The sequence below is a fragment of the Morchella sextelata genome (genome assembly GCF_020137385.1).
Source record: "Morchella sextelata strain SCLS chromosome Unknown scls_10, whole genome shotgun sequence".
NCBI lineage: Eukaryota > Fungi > Ascomycota > Pezizomycetes > Pezizales > Morchellaceae > Morchella > Morchella sextelata.
This window is the reverse complement of record NW_025408625.1, coordinates 354,018-377,549: the sequence shown is the minus strand read 5'-3', so window position 1 is coordinate 377,549 and position 23,532 is coordinate 354,018. Positions and strand designations below refer to the sequence as shown.

At 51.5% G+C, this 23,532-nt stretch overlaps 7 protein-coding genes across 7 annotated transcripts; 5 read left to right on the top strand and 2 right to left on the bottom strand.

Moving 5' to 3' along the window:
* Positions 1-1,201: 1,201 nt before the first annotated feature.
* Positions 1,202-2,011, bottom strand: H6S33_001083 (uncharacterized protein; the record flags this gene model as incomplete). The annotated part of the gene is made up of 1 exon (XM_044832876.1): positions 1,202-2,011. The coding sequence occupies one exon, from the start codon at positions 2,009-2,011 to the stop codon at positions 1,202-1,204; it is 810 nt and encodes a 269-aa protein (XP_044694050.1).
* A 4,587-nt stretch (positions 2,012-6,598) lies between these two features.
* Positions 6,599-8,668, top strand: H6S33_001082 (uncharacterized protein; the record flags this gene model as incomplete). Its single annotated transcript, XM_044832875.1, has 8 exons — positions 6,599-6,725; positions 6,782-7,063; positions 7,137-7,232; positions 7,304-7,339; positions 7,400-7,537; positions 7,591-8,261; positions 8,316-8,391; positions 8,451-8,668. 8 exons carry the CDS (start codon positions 6,599-6,601, stop codon positions 8,666-8,668), a joined length of 1,644 nt encoding a protein of 547 aa, XP_044694049.1.
* Positions 8,669-8,992: 324 nt separating this feature from the next.
* On the top strand, positions 8,993-9,241 carry H6S33_001081 (uncharacterized protein; the record flags this gene model as incomplete). Its single annotated transcript, XM_044832874.1, has 1 exon — positions 8,993-9,241. One exon carries the CDS (start codon positions 8,993-8,995, stop codon positions 9,239-9,241), a length of 249 nt encoding a protein of 82 aa, XP_044694048.1.
* A 606-nt stretch (positions 9,242-9,847) lies between these two features.
* On the top strand, positions 9,848-10,481 carry H6S33_001080 (uncharacterized protein; the record flags this gene model as incomplete). The annotated part of the gene is made up of 2 exons (XM_044832873.1): positions 9,848-9,961; positions 10,035-10,481. 2 exons carry the CDS (start codon positions 9,848-9,850, stop codon positions 10,479-10,481), a joined length of 561 nt encoding a protein of 186 aa, XP_044694047.1.
* Positions 10,482-12,140: 1,659 nt separating this feature from the next.
* H6S33_001079 (uncharacterized protein) lies at positions 12,141-13,088 on the bottom strand (the record flags this gene model as incomplete). Its single annotated transcript, XM_044832872.1, has 2 exons — positions 12,141-12,576; positions 12,727-13,088. The coding sequence occupies 2 exons, from the start codon at positions 13,086-13,088 to the stop codon at positions 12,141-12,143; spliced, it is 798 nt and encodes a 265-aa protein (XP_044694046.1).
* Positions 13,089-16,709: 3,621 nt separating this feature from the next.
* Positions 16,710-19,654, top strand: H6S33_001078 (uncharacterized protein; the record flags this gene model as incomplete). The annotated part of the gene is made up of 2 exons (XM_044832871.1): positions 16,710-19,365; positions 19,437-19,654. 2 exons carry the CDS (start codon positions 16,710-16,712, stop codon positions 19,652-19,654), a joined length of 2,874 nt encoding a protein of 957 aa, XP_044694045.1.
* Positions 19,655-21,115: 1,461 nt separating this feature from the next.
* Positions 21,116-22,727, top strand: H6S33_001077 (uncharacterized protein; the record flags this gene model as incomplete). The annotated part of the gene is made up of 4 exons (XM_044832870.1): positions 21,116-21,352; positions 21,414-21,483; positions 21,569-21,732; positions 21,879-22,727. The coding sequence occupies 4 exons, from the start codon at positions 21,116-21,118 to the stop codon at positions 22,725-22,727; spliced, it is 1,320 nt and encodes a 439-aa protein (XP_044694044.1).
* Positions 22,728-23,532: the final 805 nt, after the last annotated feature.

Below are 23,532 nucleotides of genomic sequence, written 5' to 3'. Positions count from 1 at the left end.
CTATCTATCTACACACCACAGCTAGCTAGCCACCATATATCTTACGACCAGGACGCAAAACGTTATTGGATCACAGGAAATCACTCATCTACCCGCCATCCAGGATTTCAATTAGACTATCTACACACTAGCCATCTAGCACTCTCCTAGGGTAGAGTAGAGTGCAATTTCCATATATAGCACCTATCTCTGAGATGTCACTGGGGAAGGGGGAGATGAGACATTCCAAAACCGGGAAACGATCTAGATCAACCCACCAATAGTAGCCAGTCCCCCTCGGGATGATCCTGATGAGGCGGATGTAGCCGAAATGAGGTATCGGCGAGGTGGGCCAATAATTGATGGTATCTACATATTCATAACAACCACGGACGATAGCTTTGGATATCGTTTATGTGTGGCGCTTGGGGAGGGCGGTTATGTGGTTTTGTTCTAAAGATCATATCCCGGTTGCCGGAGTGTTTGGGGGTGAAGAACTTTGGCTCTCCGTATGTCTCAGGGTATCGATCTGGTTCCGGGGGAAAACCTCGGTCTTGCCAAGGGGGCGAGCCCGGTACTGGCATGTATCGGAGTAACTAGAAGGCCGGAAAAGAGTTGTGATTGGTGCGGAGTTTCTTCCCCCCGCTTGTTGTGTGGAGGGGGGTTATGGGTTGGGGATATTTATCAATTACGGCCATCTGGATTCCCGGGCGTAAATTTTATTTCATATTTTTTCTCTCGCCACCGAGGGTGTTATACATAAGACTAAATATTTACATAATCGACTCGCAGAATTGTCGCCAGGCACGGTGATGCCTTGAGAGGGTGGGTACCGCATGACATATTTTCGGACTGGGTTTCTGGGTTCCTTTAGGTCCCTGGCTCCTGTATGCACACGCTTGCTGGAGTGCAAAATATTTGTTAAGGGTTTCCTGGCCTCCTAGGGAAAAAGGATGTGAAGACACCCCATTAAAAAGATTCTGAGCCTGTTATATCTTGAAGTTCATATAAAATTACTGCCGTCATAAGGCGAGTCGACTAGAGGACGCAGTACCGTATCTCATAGATACAGGATAAAACATGGATATCATGATTGAAAGATTACCTTTTAAAAGCCTAGACGATAGGGTTGCGGCTAGGGTTTCAGGAAATCAAAAATTTAGGTGTGAATTTTAATCACACAATTCACAATCAAGTGATGATATAATAATATACCTGAAATTCAGACCTTGAGCGTCCATTTCCATATCTCCACTCCGTCCCAATCCTCTTTTTCCCACTTGACTCCAGCGGATTCCAGGCACTTAGTCAACCGCGCATCTGGGATCCTTCTACAATCGAATCCCTCTTTCTTAGCTAGGCCTAGGGCATACTCAATAACCTCCGGATCCCTTCTCTCCAACGCCACAAACACCGGCGGACACCTCCTCCCCTTCTTCGAAGTCACCGACAACGCCTTCATAGTCCTCACCAACGGCGCTACCAATTCCTTGACATAAAGCGTATCCGCCGTCACCACAACATCAAAACGTGGACTGATACCACCACAATCAGCTGTTGTAGTTGTTGTTGCGGTTCCTCTCGGCGGCGCAATAGAAACCTCCCCACCCCAATCCCACTCTTCGGGCGCCACAAACCAGTCTAGCTCCCTCACCACGATTCCGCCGCTCCCCCAGGCCCTAACACGCTCCTCGTTAGCCCTGACATTACCCGCCAGCACCGCATTAACCACAACTCCCAGATCCGTGGCCACGACCTCGAAGCCCAGCATGGCAAGCACGTTCGCTGTGAGCCCCACGCCAGCGCCTAGGTCGATCGCGCGCAACTGTTTGGTGTTGCGTGGTGGCTTGGAGCCGGCGCCATATAGCTCGAGCAGATAGACGGCGAGCACCTGTGCGCCGAGCCAGAGCGTGGAGCCCGTGGTGGTCTGGGTCTTGTCGGATTGTGTTAGTTCTACGACTAGGGGTGTTGGGAGGACTGGGTAGTGGAGGAGCGGTTCGTGCTTGGTTTCGTGGGCGGGGAGCGGAGACATAGGTGCGGTGCGGGGCGGCGGTGGTGGGGGTTGAGTTGGGGTGGGTGGAATGAAAGAAGCTTTCTTGGCTGGGGTAGGGAGATCCCGGGGGTTGGGAACCCTGGTCCTTAGCGTGGGGGGTGTTGCGGTCTTGGTTGATGTGCCAAGGCTTGGGAGTTCTTTGGATGACCCACGTGGGGAGGGCTTTTGGAATTTGATGGTGGGATTAAAGAGGGTGATGTCGAGAAGAAACTGATCGGGGGAATGGCCAAGGACTAAGGACGGCGTGAAAATTTTCTGGTGAAATATAAGTACATGTAGTTAATTACGGTATCTACCATAGGCCTAGCTAGGTAGTAGAGTCCTCATATTGTGACAATACCGGTAGTTAAGATCGATCTAGGCACTATGTACAATAGGAACAGTATCATTGGCCTAATTGATAGGAGGACGTTTACTCTCAAATACTTTAGTGAGTTCATCCCACGTTCTCGATCTCCACTGCCTCTTCGCGGTTTGTTTAATTGATCCTTCTTTAATTCCCCGTGTTTCAAAATACATATCTGTATCTTCGGTCTAGAGTCTCGGTGGATGTGCAGTTCGATCCATTCTAAGGACGAGATTATGTTCTTATCTAATATGTGGAATGACACGTTGTGCGAGAGATCGAGAGTCAATCTCACATTTAAATATCGATTCAGTATGACTTCCTCATCTACCGCACTGGCACGATGAAACCTTTTGGATCTCTAACGAGAAAGTAGTACATGCACGCGCACAAGACAAATTCACACCATATTTATTTGGGACTTCAAAGCTCCTGTCAAGTATGTATATGTATGTAAGACGTACGTTGTCTCAATCAATGATTAGAATTATATTAACCAGCATGTCAGTTAGACACATGCAGTTGAGCCACATTGACATAATAGAGCTAGACCACGGCGTCATAATCTGGACTAGACTTGTATAACTAGCTAGACTCCATCCTTGCTTGTGTTCATCTTGTGACCTAAGAGAATAGAACGCCACACAGTTGTACAACGTGCTGGTGACTAGGCCTACTAAAGGATCTACGCTGCAATAGGGAATTGCCATCCATCGCTTTATATTATCCAAGCACATATATATATAAATGCTGGTTCGATAAACGATATGCTATAGTTGCTAGCTATATGCCGGCCGCATCATTCTTGATCTATAGAGATATATATCTGTAAGATAGGATCGATATGTAATTAGATGTATAGGGTAGGGAACTCTTGGACCAGTGTTGTCAATTACAGCAACCTCTGACTGGGGGTTTTCTGTGTTTTTCAAAGTCAACTATGATTGAAGTAGCTTCATATACTCATTCTGCGGTCAATATGTGTCATTCAAGGATAGCACTCCTGGATCAGCGACTCTCAAATTATAAATTAAAAGGAGGTCCTCCAAGAGATTCATAACCGGCGAAGCGCCTTTTGGAAGGTCATTTAACAAAAAGCCATGGCTAAGAAACAGTCACGTTAGTTTGTATCCCATCTTCCAGCTTTTCGATTTATGTAGTGTGAATGGGGCTGACTCCAACCTTTGGTATCTCTTGACGAGGTTTCAGAAGTTCTCAAGATAGATCACTATAAGTTATAGTGACCCTTCGGCTTGTTCCGATTTGTCTAACCATAAACCCGGGCAATAAAATTTGTTATAATGGTTTTTTCTCCTCTTCAACTGCCATTAATCAATCTGGAAGGTCACAAATACCCGCCCAGTACAAGGCGTACTAGTAGGTAGGCAACAAGTACCGGACAATACGAATTTTGAGAGTAAACTTTTTGTCGGTCAAGCGTGCGTATCGATTGGCGAGAACCTAGTGCCCGGCACTTAGATGTATTGCCTGTCCATAGTAAGTACATAATGCCTGTCGTTTGGCAGTTTGAATCACTAGAGCATTTGCAATGAGAGGAAGGTGATACAGAGGTGAAGGCTCTGCTAGCACGTTTTAGGGACTCCAAGTATTTCGGTTCCATATGATATCCTCGTAGAATCTGGGGTTAATTTGATATAACCATAAATATTCGCTCGGTAACTCTTAGGATCCGGGTGCCTATGCGGCGGAAGGAAAGTCCGGCTCGAGGCTAAAGTGGCACCTCGTGTATGCTTGCATAACTTTAATTCATCCATGCCTTGCACCCACGGGGTCTGGCTTATATATTCGAGACTCGAGCTCATGCTGCCATAGAGGAAATACAAGCCGTTCTAGCACTGTTTCTAGTATGATCATCAGGCAAACGGATCATCTCCGTGCGGAACCTGTATTACTGCAAGGGGACCAATATGTTATCGGTGATTTTAAATCGGATCTGCCTCAGCTACTCGAGCTAGTTTGGGCCTTGCCTGACGTGATATCACTCGAAACTCTAATTTCATGATCCCCCACATAGATATCCGACTACAGGGCACATAAGCTGGACATGTGTTTGTGGGTTGGTTTTCGTTCCACGAAGTCGATCGAACAGGTCGGGACCGAAAATGAGCCACCGGGAAATTCATTTGATCCGAATCCCTGAATCTTCCGGTCTTATTCTCACAAGCCAGCTGAAGATCCAGAAGATAATATTATAACGCGATGGACATATAGGTTAAGTGTATGCATGTGCACCCCACTACTGACAGTACTTTTGAAGGGATGCTCTCTTTTGCAACCCCCCCCCCCCTTAGCTAACAGGGATATACCTGCTTCGGCTACCACAGGTCGTACAAAAAATGTTGCGCATGAACTGGCTTCCGCTTAGCTTACCGAGAATGCCCTAAGTAGTGTGCTGTGGAAGTGGGGATAGGGGGTTATGAGATGAGAATAATGATTCAAAGATGCTTGACGGTGGAAATCTAGGTAGTCACACTGTGATACCATTGATATATTTGTGGCGTAAGTGAAACACAACTACCCTACAGACATGTACTCTACTCTGCTCAACCTAATTCAAGTCATGCAGTCAGTTGGTTTACAACTCGATTGTAGGCACTTTACGCAGGGACAGTGTATCACCACGGAAGGGCCGATTAGCGAAGGTCGTATTTTTATATTTAGCCTAGATCTGCATATACTTAGAGTAGGAATATACAGCTTGGGCTTCGGCGATATGTGAGGGGAGAAGTATTGCCAAGGACACGGTAGTATACGCATGCATATATGATGACTGGCTTTTTTCAAATAACTACGCTACAAGTACTTATCAGTACTTAACTGCATGTATGTAAACTGCCGCTGCAATAATATATGGGGGGGTTTAATAGCTATAACATTCATGTGGTATACAAAAATCACACCTTGTCTTGAATAATACAACTAACACCCAGCATGACACGAATTGTTAGGCTGGCTTATCTCAATAGGGAAATCGAGACTTCACAGCGCTGTCACTACACGTGTGTACACACATGTATCTCTCAATTCTTAGGGGGAGAACAGCGTTTATCTACATGGAAAAAAGTTCTTTTGAAAACGCCCCAAACCTAAACACACCTAGATATCTAGCTACTAACTACCATATCGCCGGCAAGAGAGAGTCGAGAGTCGAGAGAGAGATTGATCAGACATGACTGAGACATTCGCCACTTCAGCCTACCGTACCGTACCGCCGCCACCATTACTCCTCTAGGCATTTTCGTATCCATAGATCCTCGCGCACCGCATGCAGGTACTAATAACTCACCACCACCGGGGAGGGCCTGTCTGTAAAGAGTACCGACTGCCAAGAAGCCGGGCCTTCAACTACTAATGAAGCACTTCCAAATCAAGATAGTTAGAAATTTTTCTAAGATAGTGAAACTGGCGTTTTCCGTTCCGGATCGAATCCCCATGTAGACGCCTTTTTCCTCAAGGCCCCACTCTCCATTTCATTTTCTCTGATGAGGGGAGTCTTTGGTAATACCATCATCCCACTCGCATCATGGGACGAAAGTGAATCTAGAATCTCATCATCCGCCATACTAATCAACTAAACACCAAAAGGTCAGAGGTTTTTTCTTTCTGATTCAGATGTAATGATTTTAAGGTCGTGCCGAAAAATGGGGCTGAATCATGTTGGTAGCCAAATGGAGAAAGCATCTCCTATTGAACGTAGGCCGGCCGGTGCCACGAAATAAAAAATGAAAATAGTAAACAACATGTTTCTAGCTATCTAGTTAGCAGATCGAGAGCGTCCCGTAAGGCAAGGGCAAGGCAAGGCAAAGGGTACCTTCCCCTTCTTGAAGATCGAGGGAAATGCACAAGGCAGTCGAGGCGTTAAGTCTTTCCCCCCTTATTCCTGAAGTGGTCTGGTCTCGTGAACCACATTATCTCTCGCGAAAGAGATGGCATCTCTGCGGTTAGCTAGATCGTGGCATGCACATGTACAGACTTGATTCATATCACTGTCTGGGCGTTGTGGGGGCCCTGTGAAGAAATCGGCTGTGGGGGGGATATCTGAAGAGAGTTCATAGCAAAGCTCCTATCTTCATAGGTCTCGGATTTGATATATAAACCCCCTTCAGCTTCCTCTGGGAGCTCTTCTAACCAGTCAGCCAGAGTTCAAGAGCTCCATTCCTTCATTGGTATCTATCGGTTTATATACTCACCTTGTCACGATGCTTCGTAACATCGCCCTCCTCGCTGCTCTCTTCGCAAGCACACTCTCTGCCCATCCCCTCGAGGCAGTCAAAGAAAAACGTGGAGATGACGACTGGGTCAGTCCCGTCTATACTCGCATTTTCCGTAAGTTGTCAATCACAAACGATCACTCGTTCCTCTACTAATAGGCCACATTATAGAGGATCCTTTGGTCATCCCAACCCAGTTACAACCTATGACAACCTACACCAATGCCACAACTGGCGAGGTGTTTGACTTCTACCAAATGACCATTGACAACTTCCAAAAGCAGGTCTACCCAGGCCTCCAGCCAGCGGATCTGCAGGGATACAATGGGCAAGTTCCGGGACCCTTGATCAAGACGACTGTGGGCAGAAGATCGGTGGTTAGATTTATCAATAACGTAGCGAAGCCCGCGAGTATCCATCTTCATGGGTCACCGAGCAGGCCGGTTTTTGACGGTATGCATCAATTTGGTACACTATATGTAGTGAGGATCGAAATAGTGCTAATTGGTATGGTTGTTGCTTGTAGGGTGGGCGGAAGATACTATTGCAACAGGGCAGTACAAGGATTATGTTTATCCTAACTACTCCCCGAGGACTTTGTGGTATCATGATCATGCTGTCCGTAAGTATTCACTGGCTTCTCTGCTTGGTTGTTTGGCCAACTGGGTGGACTATATTGACTTATCCGGGCAGATATTACCGCCGAAAACGTTTTTCACGGCCAAGCCGGCACGTCTAAGTCCTTTTCGAGTATCCGATATAGTAGTATCGAAGCTAATAAATGAATAGGATTTTACTACGTTTCGGACCCTGCCCAAGAAGCTGCACTTGCACTTCCCCAGGGTGCTTACGACATCCCATTGTTGATCGTCGACAAGATATATCTAAGCAACGGCAAAACACTTTCTCCAGCTACTGAAGACACCAGTAAATCTCCCTCTCTTTCTAAGAGAAATACCACAGTTATTAATGTGATTTAGGTTACTACGGCGATGTCATCCATGTCAATGGCGTTCCATGGCCCTACCTCAACGTTGAGCCCCGCAAATATCGTTTCCGTCTACTCGATGGCAGTACCAGCCGCTCCTACAAAATGAGCATTGAGACCTCCGCTGGCGTCAAAGTTCCCATGAAGGTTATCGCTACTGACGCCGGTTATGTCGAGAACCCTGTCAATACCAACACCCTCATTTTCGCCATCGCCGAGCGTTATGAGATCGTTGTCGATTTCGCTGCCTATGCTGGGCAGACACTGGTCATGAAGAACGCGCGCGACTTCAGCAGAAATGAGGACTTCGCGCAGACTAATAAGATCATGCAGTTTAGAGTTGGAACCACTGTGTCTTCGACTGCCGGTAACGGGGCTGTGCCATCAACTCTGGTGGATCTGACCTTCCCAACCAATACTGGAACGATCGATAGACACTTCAAGTTTGAGCGCACTAATGGCGAATGGAGGATCAACGGGCTTGGGTTTGCGGATGTCGCCAATCGTATCCTTGCTAAGCCAAACGCTGGCGCGGTAGAAGTGTGGGAGCTGGAGAATAGCTCTGGTGGATGGGCTCACCCGATCCATATCCATTTGATCGACTTCAAGGTCCTTACTAGGAACGGAAGGGGGGTAGAGCCGTATGAATCGGCTGGTTTCAAGGTAGGACCTGTGTTTTCCATGTCATGCATGTAGGATTCTAACCAGGGGTCTTAGGATGTTGTCTTCCTTGACGAGAATGAGACTGTGACAGTGATTGCCAGATACCATCCATGGACTGGACAGTATATGTGTAAGTTCTCCCCATCTATCAATACCTCAAACGTTCGACCATACTTACTTTTGAAATAGTCCACTGCCATAACACTGTCCATGAAGACCAAGACATGATGGCTGCCTTTGATGTCGGCGACACCAAGGCCGTGCCTGCTCAGGGAGACCAATTCTCAGACCCTATGAACCCTACCTTCAGGGCTAGTGCCTACACTGGTACTAACGTTGCTCAACTCATGTCGGAGCGTCTGCCCTACTTTGCGGGTCTCGACATCTACTCGCAGATGCCTGTGTAATCGGTTAGGACTGTGTTTCTGGTTTGGAGGCTTTGGGTGGCCGGTATATACATATGTTACTTGCGGTTGATTATTTTCTTTTTTCCTTCTGTTATATGATGTAATTATATATGTGCGCTTAATTCAATGAAGTGTTGAATTGAAAATATGTTTTCACAGACAGCCAAACTGGTGCATAGCTTTGGTCGAGACTAGCTGTCACGGTCAATAGGCGCGGGTGGTGGTAATAGTAGAGAAGTATAAGAAGGAGGATAAGAAGGAGGGGGGAGAAGGAGGGGGATGGGAGGGGGGATGGGGAGGGGGGTGAGTAGAAGAACGAGTAGGATGAGGGGGGATAACGATGAGAATGAGAATGAGGAGGAGGAGGAGGAGGAGGAGGAGAAAGTAGCGTATCCAGCCAACGCCGAGCTTGTGTGGCTTATGAGGGCAAGCATTCTTATTTTCTTGCCTCAAGGATACGTTCTCGATGACATACAAGGAAAATGGTCCAATAGGACAATGAGCCTCGAGAACACTATCTGTTCTTGTCTCGAGGACCCTCAAGGACAGATAGAATATGCCTTTTATTCTTAAAGAAACACCGTCTTGGCCAGGACAAGCGCAGGGTATGAAAATGCCATGCGCAAGAACTCAGAGACACGGTGACCCGAGCTCAAATACCCGTCACTAGGGAGCAACCCTACCAATGTCAAAATGTTTCCTCCCTTAAGTGGGCGGCGACCATGTCAGCGGGACTGGTACTGATAACAGCGCATCACCCCACAAAACCCTGCGAAGTGATAGCAGAAATCTATTCTCGAGGCAAGTAGAGGAAGTGTGTTTTCTAAGCTTGCACATATTGGGATAAGTACTTTGCACTACTAGGAATACTATGTGTTAGTCAAATCACAAGCCATCACTCGACAGAATAGGTCTTGGCGCACATTGGTGATTTCTGGTGATCCAACAAATATTCGTCAACAAAAAAAAAAAAAAAAAAAGACAGAGGTCAAGGCAGCTGCGAGGAAACGTGAATAACCCCCCCTCTAGCACCAGCATAACATGATCCAGCAGTGCACCACCGGAAAGCACCACCCTTAGCCAACTTAAAACCCACTTCGATCAAAGATACCCACACCAATTTACAATCCCTCATCAATCTACAATCTCTCCTATCTATAACCAATTTCACCCTACAAGATGTGTACCCGCCGCCCCACCGCAAATCTTTCCTTCATCTGCTTCGCCGATAAATGCTTCCCCTGCCTCTGGGCCCACTGTACCCAAGTCTTCAACACCCCCGTCGAGCTCGACGTACGTTCCTCCTCCCCCCCCCCCCCCAAAAAAAAAATCACCACCATCCACTTACACCCCTCCCTCCCCACAGGTCCACCTACACACAATCCACCACACGCAACAAGTCCGCCGCGTAACCGCCCTCAACCGCCACCTCGCCGACGGGCGCCCCGAGCTGCGCCACCACCGCTGCCGCTTCGGCTCCTGCTCCGCCGGCACCGGCACGCACTTCGCAACCGCCGACGCGCTCTCGGGCCACCTGTCTGAGTTCCACGCGGGGAAGAAGCACTACCTGTGCCTGGCGTGCGCGCAGCGGTTCGTGAGCTACTGCGAAATGGAGGACTGGGGCCATGAGGGGTGGCATATGGCGCTGATGGTGCGGTCGAGGGAGGAGCATGTGGCGTGGAGGGTGGAGATGGAGACAAGGGGGAGGTGGATTGTGTGGGAGGGGGGTGGGGGGGAGGCGGGAGGGAATGGGGCAGGGGCTGGGGGAGGGGGTGGGGGTGGGGGTGGGGGAGGTTGGGTGGGGTCTTTGTAGGGGTTGGGTTTGGGGAGTTGGGCTGGGTCTGGTGGGGATTTACCGTTTGTCGGAAATGTCCATGGAAGTATCTAAGACTCAAGCTCCCCATCAATCTCCAACCCATACAATGAGGTATAAGAAGGTGTATATCTTATACTTTTAGGTCGGCCTTTGTATCTTTCATGCGTTTGTACCCTTGTACAATTGCCCGTAGCTAGAGTCTATACCTAAAAACAAAGTGCTAGTAGTATATTAGATCTGTTATACCACTTAAGAATTCCCCTAGCTATATCAGAAGAGCCAGACCTCCAATCCAACGCGTGGGCCGTGATTATAGCGTTAAACAACCCACAATACACTACACCAACGTCCTATATAACAACTACATGTACCGTCTGTCTCTACAAAACCAAAACATGTGCCATCTACTACCACTAGTGTTCTTTAATTTGTGGCAAGTCATTGAGGTGGTTGTTATTAAAGTTTCATTATGCAGTTTAATTGGACTATCCGTACTTTTTCTCTTAGAGACATCTTGTTCTCCCCCTTCCTTACTTCTACTCATCAGCTCATACAATATACTTTATGTTCCCGGCCGGCTCTCTATGGCTTCAAATGATCGTTCCAGAAAACAACCACCACTACCACTGTCACTAGATATTACTAGCTTTGCGTACAATAAATGAATCAACAACAACAACAAACATGATAGTACTAGCTCAGGTCCCGGAAACCGAGTGAGAATTCATGATCACATCCGCCCATCACCACCATCTCCGCCCATCTTATTATGCCTACCGTACCTACCTACCATAGTTATGCGAGACTCGACATCTACCATGATAAGGCTCTACAGCCTACAAGGGCTCATATACTTGCTACATGCGGCTATAGTACGCTCCAACCTATCTAGTTTCATGCCCATGGATTCAATGTACGTGTTACGTTTGTAATTAACGGTGACTTCAATCGATATCACTCATGCCCAGAGCTCTGGCTCAGATCCAAACCTCGACTCCCAAAACTCCAACGCCAACTCCAGCTCTAATCTCACCCAAACTCCCGTCCAAAACCCCACATCCCAAACACCCAAACTCCCATCCAAACACCCAAACCCACAACTCCAAACCCCAAACTCCAGACTCCCGATCGCGAGCTAGCTAGCTAAGGGGGCGGACGATAGGATAGCTACACGGCCGCGGCGGGCGTGATGGGGACGAGGGTGTACTGGAGTCCCGGAGACGGGGTAAGTACATGTTATGGACGTTGGGGTTTGAGTAAGGGTAGTGGGAGGGGTTTGAGGGGGAGTGTGGTGGGAGGGGTTTGAGGGGGAGTGTGGTGGGATGGGGGTGGAGGGTGTGATTAGTGAGATGGGATGGGACGGGTGAAGAGAGAGCAGTAGGTAGAACGGTATAGAACGGCATGGAAAAAAAGCGCGGGGATATTATTGACATGCAGCTCTCGGCCAGGAGGAGGAAAGAATAACGATAGAAGTAAAAAAAAAATAGAATATAAAAAAATAATACAGATTATACAATCCACTCGCAACAAAAAAAAAACACACAAAAAGAAGTTTTGACGATCGCGAAACAGAAACAGAAAAAACAACAAGTACAACCCGCAACCCAGCTGGCCCGCGCGCCCAATAATAAAAAAAAAAAAAAAAAAAAAAAGATCTCAACGAACCTCCCCCTTCTCCACGCCCCCCTCCACCCGCACACTCGAAAACTTCCCCTCCAGGCCCATCACTCTCTCCGTCAGCCACACCCTCACCCACACGATCCCCGCCACCACCGCCCACACCACACATATCGCGACCGCAATGCCCACACAATACGCCGCCACCATCCCATTCCCCGTCTTCGGGTCCAAAAAGCCGTAAGTGTAGAATCCTTGAGTCGCATGCGTGATATACGCCACACAAAGATACCCGGCGAGAAACAGGATCAAGAACGGCAGATGCGTCCACGACGGCACAGCCGCCCGCGTCAAGAGGATCTCGAACAGCGCAAACACGCTGTTGAGCAGGTGCGCGCTGATGTTGCTGTATGCGCTGACCTGCGTTCGGAAGGGAGAGTCGTCGGCGGCAAGGATGCCCCAGTACACGATTGTCCTGTTGGGAGAGGGTGTGGTTAGTTTTTTGTTTCGGGGTGTGTCAATGATCGGGGCGGCGGGCGCCAAGACGGGTATTTAACCAGCGGGGGATGTGATGCTACCCAACACCCGCCCTAACAACCGCAACAGAGAGGGATGGAATACTTACACCAAGAACGGGAACGTGACGACACTAGTCCACCACACGGCATGGGCGACCGCCCACCCGCCCTTCAGCCAGGCCGCACGGCGCCCGCGCAGCGCATACAGCAGCGTGTGCAGGCCCGACACGCCGAAGTAGAAGCCGAGGCTCCAGTAGGTGATGTTTGTGAAGTACGAGAAGCTCTGGCGGGTGGAGAGGCTGCCGTCGGAGATGGCGGAGTAGGCGATGCGGTAGAGGAGGTAGGTGAAGATGTAGACGGAGATGGTGAGGCGCGTGCAGGCGAGGAGCAGCGGCGGGAGCGCGTAGGAGGTGGTGAAGCGGTGGGTGGGGTCGAAGGGGTGCGGGGAGAGGGCGGTGAGGAAGGTCATCGTGGGGACCTGTGGGGGATATCGGGGATCGGCGGTGTAGATCTATCTGGGTCGTGGGTTTTGGGTTTTGGAGGCGAATATGTCGTGCAGACGTGTGATGGGTTGTGATGGGTAGAGTGTTGTGCCTCGGGGATGAACTGTACGGGGATGGAAGGAGGGAATCTCTCTCTCTCTATTACTCTCTGCCCAGTACTTCTTCTCCTCTCTCTCTCTCTCCTCAGTGCATGTATTCCAGCGAATGCTGCTGGTGGTGGCACAGTTATACCAGTTCCTGATAGGCCAAAGGGTAGCAGGCCTGTCTCGCTTCAGCTGAGATTTCGTGGGATTCGTGAGGTCCGCCAGCAGCGCCAGGAGGGTTTCAAAGGGTCCAGAAAGCGAAATGGGGGAATGAGAACGGAAAGAGAGGCGTTCTACTTACAGGTGGACATACACACACTTACATGTACTCTACTCACTCACCTACCCACTTTCCCTCTACAGCGATGGTACATAGACATCTACCTGCCTCGATGCATATCGCCTATCTATATCGCAGGCTATATGCAGGCCGAAGAAGCTACTAATAAATAACAGGTAAAACCTCCTCACCGGCCGGCCTGCCGACCGGCGGTCTTGGTCTTACGCAGCTGTCATGAGTTGTCGCTTGTTTGACCCGGGGGCTCACCAACCGAGGCACACCAGTGGAAGACCCTTCTCTACCCAGGGCCTGTCTCTACCTAATATTAATACCCTTCTGTGGGCCTTCTCTCCCCTAGGTAGCCCTACTACAACCCTGACTGTGGCTTACAACGCTGGCTCCACCAATACACCAATACTAGCCACAATCAAAAGTCATGCAGGGACCTCACAGTAAATGAAACAGAGTTTTTTCGGGGCTGTCTCTTGTGCCGACCCGAAGGGGGGCGAGATCAGCGGGAATATAATGGGGAATAAGAATAGGGGGCTCGAGTGGTCATGGGATTCATTCGCTTGTTAGGGTAGTGATTTGGCTGTTGCAATTGGTGAAGAAGTATGTACCAGCCAGAGAAAAAGAGCTGAATTTGGCATCCTGGGATATTCACTAGCTTGTAGGTAAATACAGACAGACAGACAAAGTTTGCTTGCATCTACAATTAGAGTATTACCACACCTCACCTCACATCACATCCAGGGCTTGGTTGGGGTGGCGCGCGCGACACGCTCTCTCTACATCTGCCCTACCTTAGACAATCTCTCCAATCTCTACCTCTACCACTACATGTAGCCTCACAGCCTATTACAGGACCAGATACAGATTACAGTACCACGGTCCAACAGAGCAGACGCAGGTACGGTAGGGTAGGCAGGCACACGCGCCTTCGTCATGCACAATGATCTAACCAGGGCCCCCCCGATTCCCTTTCTAATCTTACTTTTCCTCTTCTTAGTTAGGGTGTGTAGAAGTTAGTTTCTCCTGTCACCGCGTTCGGGGATCGGCAGTGGATGCGTGGTGGATGCGTGGTGGAGGGTGTGCATGAGATCTAAGATGGATGCATGTACTCTTTGTAGAGAGACGGAACAATGGAAAAGGGGAGAGGGGGAGGGTGGGTGGGCTTCATTCGTGTATCTACATAGAGGTTTGGAGGTACTCTATGTAGGAAGGAAGGGAAAAGAGGGTCAAGCAGTAGCTACGTAGGGAGGGTAGGGAAGGGGGCTTTCTTAAATCTGCAGAAAGAAGAGAAACTCTACGGGCACCACCAGTGGAAAGGGGGGGAGGGGGGGGGGGGAGTGAGCGGAGGATTTGGGCCTGAATAGGCGATGCGCGGGCCGGGGCCGGGGATTTACAGACAGAGTATGGACAGGGGAGAGGTAATTAAGAGTAGAGTAGAGAGTAGAGAGCGGGTGCTTTGAGAGTATGTACTATGTAGGTATGGAGGTACATAGGCAGCATGGACTTTTGATGCGTGTAGGTAAAAAGTATTTAGAATAGCTGTTATAAATTTCTAATATATACGGGAGGTAGCGGGCCAGCATTGTAGGCCTGTATCCGGGGTGTCTCCTGATGATGATGATATGAGGAGGCCTAGGAACGGGGTGTCTCCGGTCTGCAAGAGAAGTTAATCTACACCGCACAATTCGAGAAGGAGGGAAATAGTGTGGAATGCAATTCTGTAATAATAATAATATAATTATAATTATAATAGCCCGCTTCTCTTATTTACTCTAATGCTCCTCGTCCACTTGAGTGGTTGTTTTCGACATTTGCACCTCATGTAGCTTAGAGTAGAGGTGCAATTGAGGGCGAGGAGGGAGGGTACCTGGACCGTTAATCTACCCTACCCTCACTCGCCCTCTGCCTGCCTACCCAGGTATCGAGCGGGCATGGGTTGCCCAACCAGAAGCCGTTTCTACTGGCTGCAACCCCGGGAAAGGAAGGGCCTGGGCGTGTCTCACTTGGGTCAGGTTGCCCGAGAAAGAGACTGAGAGGCATACTGGTCTGTGTTTTGTCTGTATGTCTGGTGTATGCTGGGTAGCTCATCCAGGTAGAGTACTCTAACTAAACACACAACATCCCCGGTCGATCATCTTCCCTTTCTTCTAGTGCTTCTTTTACTCTTTCTCTCTCTCTCCCTGAATTGAACTTGTTCTTCCTTTTCTTTCTTCCCCCCCCCCCTCTTCTCCTTCAACCCCCCCCCGACCACCACCCCCCACACCCTGGTAGATTTTTTTCTTGCTTTGGGGGATTAGACTGCGTTGTGTGTTCTGTTTTTTTTTTAACTTACTTTCTCGACACTCGTTTGGTTTTCTCTTTTTTGTGTTGAAATTCACTCTTTGGGTTCTTATCCCGTACGCTCCTTTATCACACCTACCCACCCACCGGGCCGCTTGCTATCCCCGCCGAGAAAAAGATACATCGGCCCCTAACCAAACCAAGCAAAACGAATAGACCGTTTCATCTGCATTGCGGGTCTTGGGTGGGTTTCTGAACTGCACGACGTGTGTCCGTGTGTAACTCGCAAGGTAGCTAGTTCAGTCCAGTTCGATTTGAGTTCGGTTTGAGTTCGTGTTCATGCTTTTCTCTCCTCCTGCAACGTCCTGCACAGCACCGAACCTCATTCATACCCACTGCAACTGATCGAACCTCGCCGAAGTCACTCGTTCTGTTTGTTTTGTTGACTCGACTGGAGTGAACTGGATTTTTTTTTTTTTTTTTTTTTCCTTCTTCTTGTGCTTTGGTTTGTGTTTTTTGTGTGTGTGAGTGTTTGAGTGTTTGCTTGTTGGTTACCTGCTTGCTCACTCGACTCGGCGAAGATTAGACGGTTCGATTCATACTCGCTCACTCGTGCATATACGGACGGAAGCAGATCAGGAAGCAAACAACACAGAACGGAAAACGGAAACGGAACACATAGAAAGTGGGGAGAGAGGGAGTAATACTTAATTACTGGTATTATTACTACGACGGCTACTACTCACTACAAACCACAATCTACAATCGAAATCTTCAACGACGATAACTGCTACGGCATTCACATATATACACAAACGCACCCCACCACCCATCCGCACCCGTAACCCCCCCCACGCTCCTTAATCCGGCACCCAGCAGCAACTGCAGCAATATCAATACCACCACCCACCAACCACAACGCACACCACACAATGCAGCAAGACCCACACTCCCCCTTCCGGCACCTCATGCCCAACGCCGGCGAATTCACACCCGAGATCTCCCCCCTCGACGAATTCATCAACCGCGGCCGCCTGCTGTCCAAGCAGCTAGGCGTCACCTCCCGCACCGGCTCACCCACCCTCACACCCCTCACCGTCCACGCCTCGCTCCGCCGCACCGGCCGCTCCCCATCACCGCTCTCCCGCTCCCGCACCGTCGGCCGCGACTCCATCGGCGGGCCCATCACCGGCTACCTCAATGTCGCGCCGTGGGCACCGGGCAGCGGTGGCCCCCAACAGCAGCCGCAGCAGCAGCAGCAGCAGCAGGAGGACCGCCCGAGCAGCTCGTATCCGCGCTTCAGCACGATTAGTAGTGCCAGCACGGAGGCGGGGGAGGAGGAGGACTACGACGAGGATGGTGCGAACAGGGACTCGGTGAGAGATAGTAACTTCACGCTGATGGGCGGGTTCCTGAACGCGGACCGCAGCCCGCCGAATCTGGGCAGCGTGGTGGGGAAGCGGGGCGTGGAGTTCGAGCAGGTGGGGAGGGTGTCGTTGAAGCCTGTGATTGTGGGCGAGGATGCGGCAGGCGTGGAGGATGATGAGCAGCAGCAGCAGGAGGACGTGGAGGTGTCGCCGCGGAGCGGGAAGGTGCTGCCGGTGCAACAACAGCAGAGCCAGCACCAACACCAACAGCACCAACACCAACACCAGCAGCAGCAACAGCAGGGCGGCTATGCGGCCTACCGCGCCGGAAGTGAGAGGGGGCGTGACCGGGGCCGGGACGGCGAGGCAGCCAGGCGGCAGCCGCCGGTACGGCAGGCGTCCGACACGGGCGACTACAGGCCGCACCATCTGCAGCAGCCCCACCACACACACCCGCAACCGCACCCGACACGACAGGACTCGGTCGGCACAGCGTACCCGCCGCGCCAGGACAGCACGCACAAGTACCGCCCCTACAGGCAGGACTCGAGCTCCTCCGGCGCGACATCGATGGGCGGGCTGTCCAGGCAGGGCTCCGCCGAGAGCGAGGTGTTCCCGCCACCGCAGCAGCGGCAGGGCTCCATTGCACCACTATCGAGACAGGGCAGTGCGGAGAATGAGATGTTCCCGGGGAGGCAGGGGAGTAATGCGGATAGGCTGCACCCACACAGGAATGACTCGAGGGGGGCAGAGGGTAGAATATATCCCCGCAGCCCGAACAGGCAAGGGAGTGGCCAGCAGGAGGGCGGCGTCAAGTACATGCCGTACCGGGCGGGGCCGCCACCACCGCTATTGGGGCTGGATAGGGACGATAGGAGGCCGTCGCTGGGACAGGCGGGGAGGAGGCCGTCGAGGCAGGATTCTCACGAGAGTGATAGGGGCCGCATGATGAACCGGGGCCTGCACAGCGAGCCTCTGTACCACCCGGGCCCGCAGCGATCGCCCACGCACTCGCCCGCGCCCATGATCCTGCCCATGATGGCGGGGATGAGGGCCGAGAGCCCCGAGGGGATGGTCGCGGAGACTTGCGAGCACGACGACTTCCAGTTTGGGCCGCCCACGCCCTCGTACCAGTTTGAGGGCCCCCCACGCCCGGGTTCAGCAGCGTCGATGACGCCCAGTCTGTATTCTATTGGGGGAACACCAAAGCCTGTGTTTAACTTTTCGAGGCCACTGAGTAACAGGCCTAGTATGGATACTATGTGCCCGACGCTCGAGATCCCGGTGAAGTTGACGCCGGAGCAGAGTCCCGTGTTCCCGGATGAGTATTCTATTCCGACGCCTGTGTCGTTGAGTGAGGACCACACGGATCATGAGGGCGCACCGACGGTTGTGTACTCACGCTTCGCACTCCCGCGCGGTAGAATGGTGGACAGGAGCTCTGTTATATTTACTGAGCCCCAGGCTGCGACTCTCTCCTCCTCAGACACAACACCGGCTCCAGCAGCAGCAGCAGCAGCAGCAGCAGCAACACCAGCACCACCAGCAATCCAGCAGCCAAAACCACAACGCCCAACACTAACACGCACCCAGACCGATACACCATCATCGTCAACAGACAGACTCGCACCGGGCTCCTCCTCGCCCACAATGTCACACCTGCAGCCTTCTCCCGCCAGAGACCGTGCCGCAACATACAACAGTCGCTCTCCAACTGCTTCACCGAGACTTCAACTCCTCTCGCCAGGCCCACGACCAAACACCGCCGGCGGCGTCTCGCCGCGCACACCCCGCTCACCAGCATTCAACATCCCGCCCGCCGGGCCCACGGCCGCAGCACTCAGCCCCGAGGACCACGTCACCAAGGGCATCGCCCTACACGAGAGCGGCTCGCTCTCTGAATCAACCTACCACCTTCGCCTTGCGGCGAACGGGGGACATCCGACGGGGATGCTGCTGTACGCGCTGGCGTGCAGGCACGGGTGGGGCATGAAGGAGAACCCGAAGGAGGGCGTGATGTGGCTGAAGAAGGTGACGGAGCTGGCGTCGAACGAGGTGGCCGACGACGAGCTGAAGGGGGAGAAGGCGGATCTGTTTGAGAAGAAGGGCAGGAGGGCGCAGTTTGCGCTCAGTATTTATGAGCTTGGTGTTAGCCATATGAATGGGTGGGGCACGGAGATGGATAAGGGGCTGGCGGTGAGGTGCTTTGAGATTGCTGGACGTGAGTTTCTTCCTTTCCTTTTGCCTGGGGGGTGGTTTGGGGGCGGTTTGCTGACTGGGTGCGGTTTGTAGGATGGGGTGATCCAGATGCGCTTGCGGAGACAGGCTTCTGTTATGCCAACGGCGTTGGCTGCAAGAAGGATATGAAGAAGTCGGCAAAGTTCTACAGAATGGCGGAGGCGAAGGGCATGAACATGCCCGGCAACTCGTGGATCTGGAAAGACAAGTACCTCGACGACGAGGACAGGGCCGCGAAGAAGAGCAAGGCCGAGGAGAAGAAGAAGAAATAGTAGATTGAGAGGAGAGGACGAATTTTCTATGTTCATTATTCCCTTTTTTTTTATTTGCTGTGCGTGCGTGCGTTAGAGGAAATGATTGTGCTTACTAGTGCCTTTTTATTTTTTTATTTTTTTTTTGCTTTGTTATTGTTATTGGGTTTTTCTTTGAGTGCTTCTCTTTGCGTCTTGTGTGTTTTTTTTCCTTGTGTTTTTGGTTTTTTCTTTTTTTGTTTTCGGTTGGCTTTGGAGCTGTACTATTACTATAAACTTCTGTACTTGTAGGGTACATACTGACTGGCTGACTGACTGACTAGGTGGAGTGGATCAAGGGAGGGAGGGATTATCGGATACCATTCTGGTTTATTATTTTCTATTTTTTTTTTTTCTTGTCTTTTCTCTTTTTCTCTTTTTTTACATACCTTTCCTTCTATTTTTTTATGTCGAACATTTTCTACTACTACCACCCCTACCTCTATTTCGATTCGATTCTTGCACCAGCACCCCGCTAGGAGGGGAACAAGCTTAATCAAAAACCAGCAACACGCTCACGGGGTCAGCGTTTTTTTTTTTTTTTTTTATTCCTTATTTCTTATTCTGTATTTCTTATTCTATATTTTTTTTTTTGTGTGTGTGTGTTTTTTTCATATATACGTACGTATACTTCTGGGATATTATTCTTACTATTTGGGTCTTTTTTTCTTTCTTTCTTTCTTGTGTCTTGTTTCTGTGTGTGTGCATCATGTGCATTGAAGTGTATCAATTCTTCTACCTCGGCCTGGTTTCTTGCTGTCTAGTCCTTCTTTTTTTTTTTTTTAGCATCAGCATCAGCAGCAATAGTAGCCTGAGCCGGATGGCGGTATATGCAGTATCAGAAGTATTAGCGATTTGACCTCCCCTGGTATGCTGTGCTGTGCATGTGAGGATGTAGAATTGAGGAGGGGTTAGTATTTTAGTTTTTTTTTTTGCGGGAGAGCACTGGGAGTGGGGTACGAAGGGCGTATATATTGCAATTGCAATTGATTGCGGTGCGTAATAGACATTTGGACCCTGATCTTGCCATTGATGGTGGGGGGGGTTATGTAGCAAGTATTCATACAGTGCGTATATGTAGTACGAATCGATTCAAGTTGGTACTGAGTGAGTGAGTGAGTGCGTACAGACGGAGACGGTGTGCTGAGAGATGTCGATGTTCTGCCGGGAACGCATTGCAAGATTGGGGACAAACGCTCACCCGTGCCAACAAATACCCGCATCCCGGTCCTGCCTGCACGCACGCACATGCATGCACGCCGCAGATCGCCACGTGACATGACGCTTCTTGGCCCGTTCGCGGTGAACGTCACCCGTCCCACCCATCCCACTCCTCCCACTCATCCCACTCATCCCACTCATCCCACCATCCATTGCCCAACAACAACCACCACCACAGTCCGTCAATCGACACAAACAAACCCCCCCAGACCACAAGAAACAATGGCCGACCACCTGCACGAGCAGCTCACAAACCTCGCCTGGACCCTCAAGTCCCAGCTCTTCACCGCCGCCGACATGCTCGACCGCCAAGCCGACCTCGCCGCCACGCTCATCCGCGAGACGCTCTCCACAACCACCTGGCTCCCCGAGGCCGCGCGCCCCCCGCCGCCGCCGCCGCCCCCCACTGGCACGACTCGTCCCCCGAGCGGGTCTGGGGCGGTGGGCGAGGGACAACAAGTGGGCCGTCGGCATCGTTGTCGCGACGGGCGTCGGCATCGGCGCGTGGGTGTACGGGAAGCGGAAGCAGCGCCGGCGCGCGGGGAGACGGGCGCGCAAGGCGGCGGACGGCGGGAGGAAGGAGGTTGTGGGTTAGTTTTTTTTCAAAAGCCTGTTTTGCTCCTTTTTTTTTTGTGTGGGACGGAGGGCTGATGGGAGGGCGGTGTGTGTGGTTAGTGCTGGCGGGGTCGCCGCATGATCCGGTGGCGAGGAGTCTGGCGCTGGACTTGGAGAGGAGGGGCTTCATTGTGTTTGTAGCTGTTAGCACGGTGGAGGATGAGCAGGTGGTGATCAATGAAGGCCGCGGCGATCTCAGGCCGCTGAATATCGATATACTGGATGTCTGTGAAAACCTCTCTCTCTCTCTCTGCTCTGTCCGCTTTTTTTGTTCCCAGTCCATTCCATTCCATTCCAGCGCTCCGAGATATATGATGTCGATATATATACACACATATACTGACACTTTTGCCCCCCTCCCCACCACCAGCCCGACTCCTCCCAATCCGCCATCGAAAAGCTCCAAACCTACCTCACCACACCCGTCCCCTCCTTCCCCGGCGCACACCCCCACCGCCTACACTTCGCGGGCCTGATCCTCCTCCCGACCGCCTCCTACCCCACGGGCCCGCTCGAGACCCTCCCGCTCGAACACTGGTCCGACACGCTCAACCTCAAGCTCCTCTCCCCCATCCTCACCGCCAAGCTCCTCCTCCGGCCCATCCGCGAAACAGGCGCCCGCATCATCCTCTGCACCCCAAACATCATCCGCCCCCTCGCCCCGCCCTTCCACGCCCCCGAATGCGCCGCCGTCGCCGCGCTGCACAGCATCGCCGCCGCGCTGCGCCGCGAGCTCGCGCCCTCCGCCGTCGCCGTGTGTCTGATGAAGCTCGGCACGTTCGACACCGCGGCGGCGACGCCGGGCGCGGGCGCGGGCAAGGGCGTGCAGCTGCTCAACGCGGCGCGCGCAGACATACTCGGGTGGGCGCCGGGGGCGCGGGCGGCGTATGCGAGGGGGTATGCGGCGATGCGGGCGGGGGGCACGGCGGTGAGGGGGAGCCCGCTGAGGGAGCTGCATTTGGCGGTGGCGGAGGCGCTGACGTGTGCGGTGCCGAGGAAGGTGGTGTATGTGGGCGAGGGCAGCGTGGTGTATGAGGTGCTGGGCAGGTGGGCGCCGGAGTGGCTGGTGGGGTGGTGGTTGGGTGGTGGGGGCGGGGGCGGGGGCGGGAGGGAGGAGGGGGGCTGGTGGGGTGTGGGGAATGGCAATGGCAATGGCAGTGGCAGTGGCAGCGCGGGGGGGAGTGCGAGTGCGAGTGAGGGGGAGTGGGAGAGGGTTTAGAGAGGGGGGCGGCTTATCTTCCTTGCTCTCTCTCTTTATTTCTTGCTTTCTGTTTTTTTCTTTTGTGTGCTGCCTGTGTTTTCTCTTTAATTTCCTCTCCGGTACGTTAGTTCCCTAGCTGGGTGGTTATCTGCTGTTTCTTCCTTCGCCTTCTCCTCTCATCCCCTTCCCATCTTCTTCACATGTCTGTATCATTCCCTTCAAGTGTCTATCTCGTGGGTGGCCAACTCCTTTTGTCTCTTTTTTCATCTGCTGTCTTTTGTATGTAGGTACACCAATTCCAGTGTACTCGCCTTCGTGCCTCCATTTCCATTTCCACCATCGACCTAGGAATCACAGGATATCACTCGTCATTCCATGGGGCTAGGGTCGGCGGAGCCGGGTAGTATACGTTTATGATCTCCATGAAGCAAACAAAGTAAAGAGCCGAGAAACGTAGGTGTGGACTGATGAGTAGAAGCAAAGGAGAGAGAGAGAGAAAGAAGGCTCCCTATTTATAGGTATTGCTTAGAGAACAAGATGTCTGTACAGATAGTCCAGTTAAACTGCATAATGAAACGTTAACAGCAGCAACCACAATGACTTGCCACAGATTAAATAACACCGGTGGTAGTGGATGACACATGTTTTGGTTTTGTAGAGACGAACGGTAGGCTAGCTGGATCCGTCTTGGAATAACATGATAGTGAACAGAAGTGAAGAGGCGCTACAGAAAAATAGAAGAAAAAATAACTAGATAAAAAGAACACAAGCACACCTGCTCAAAAACGACATCAAACAGTTACATAGACCGTGTGCACCTGCG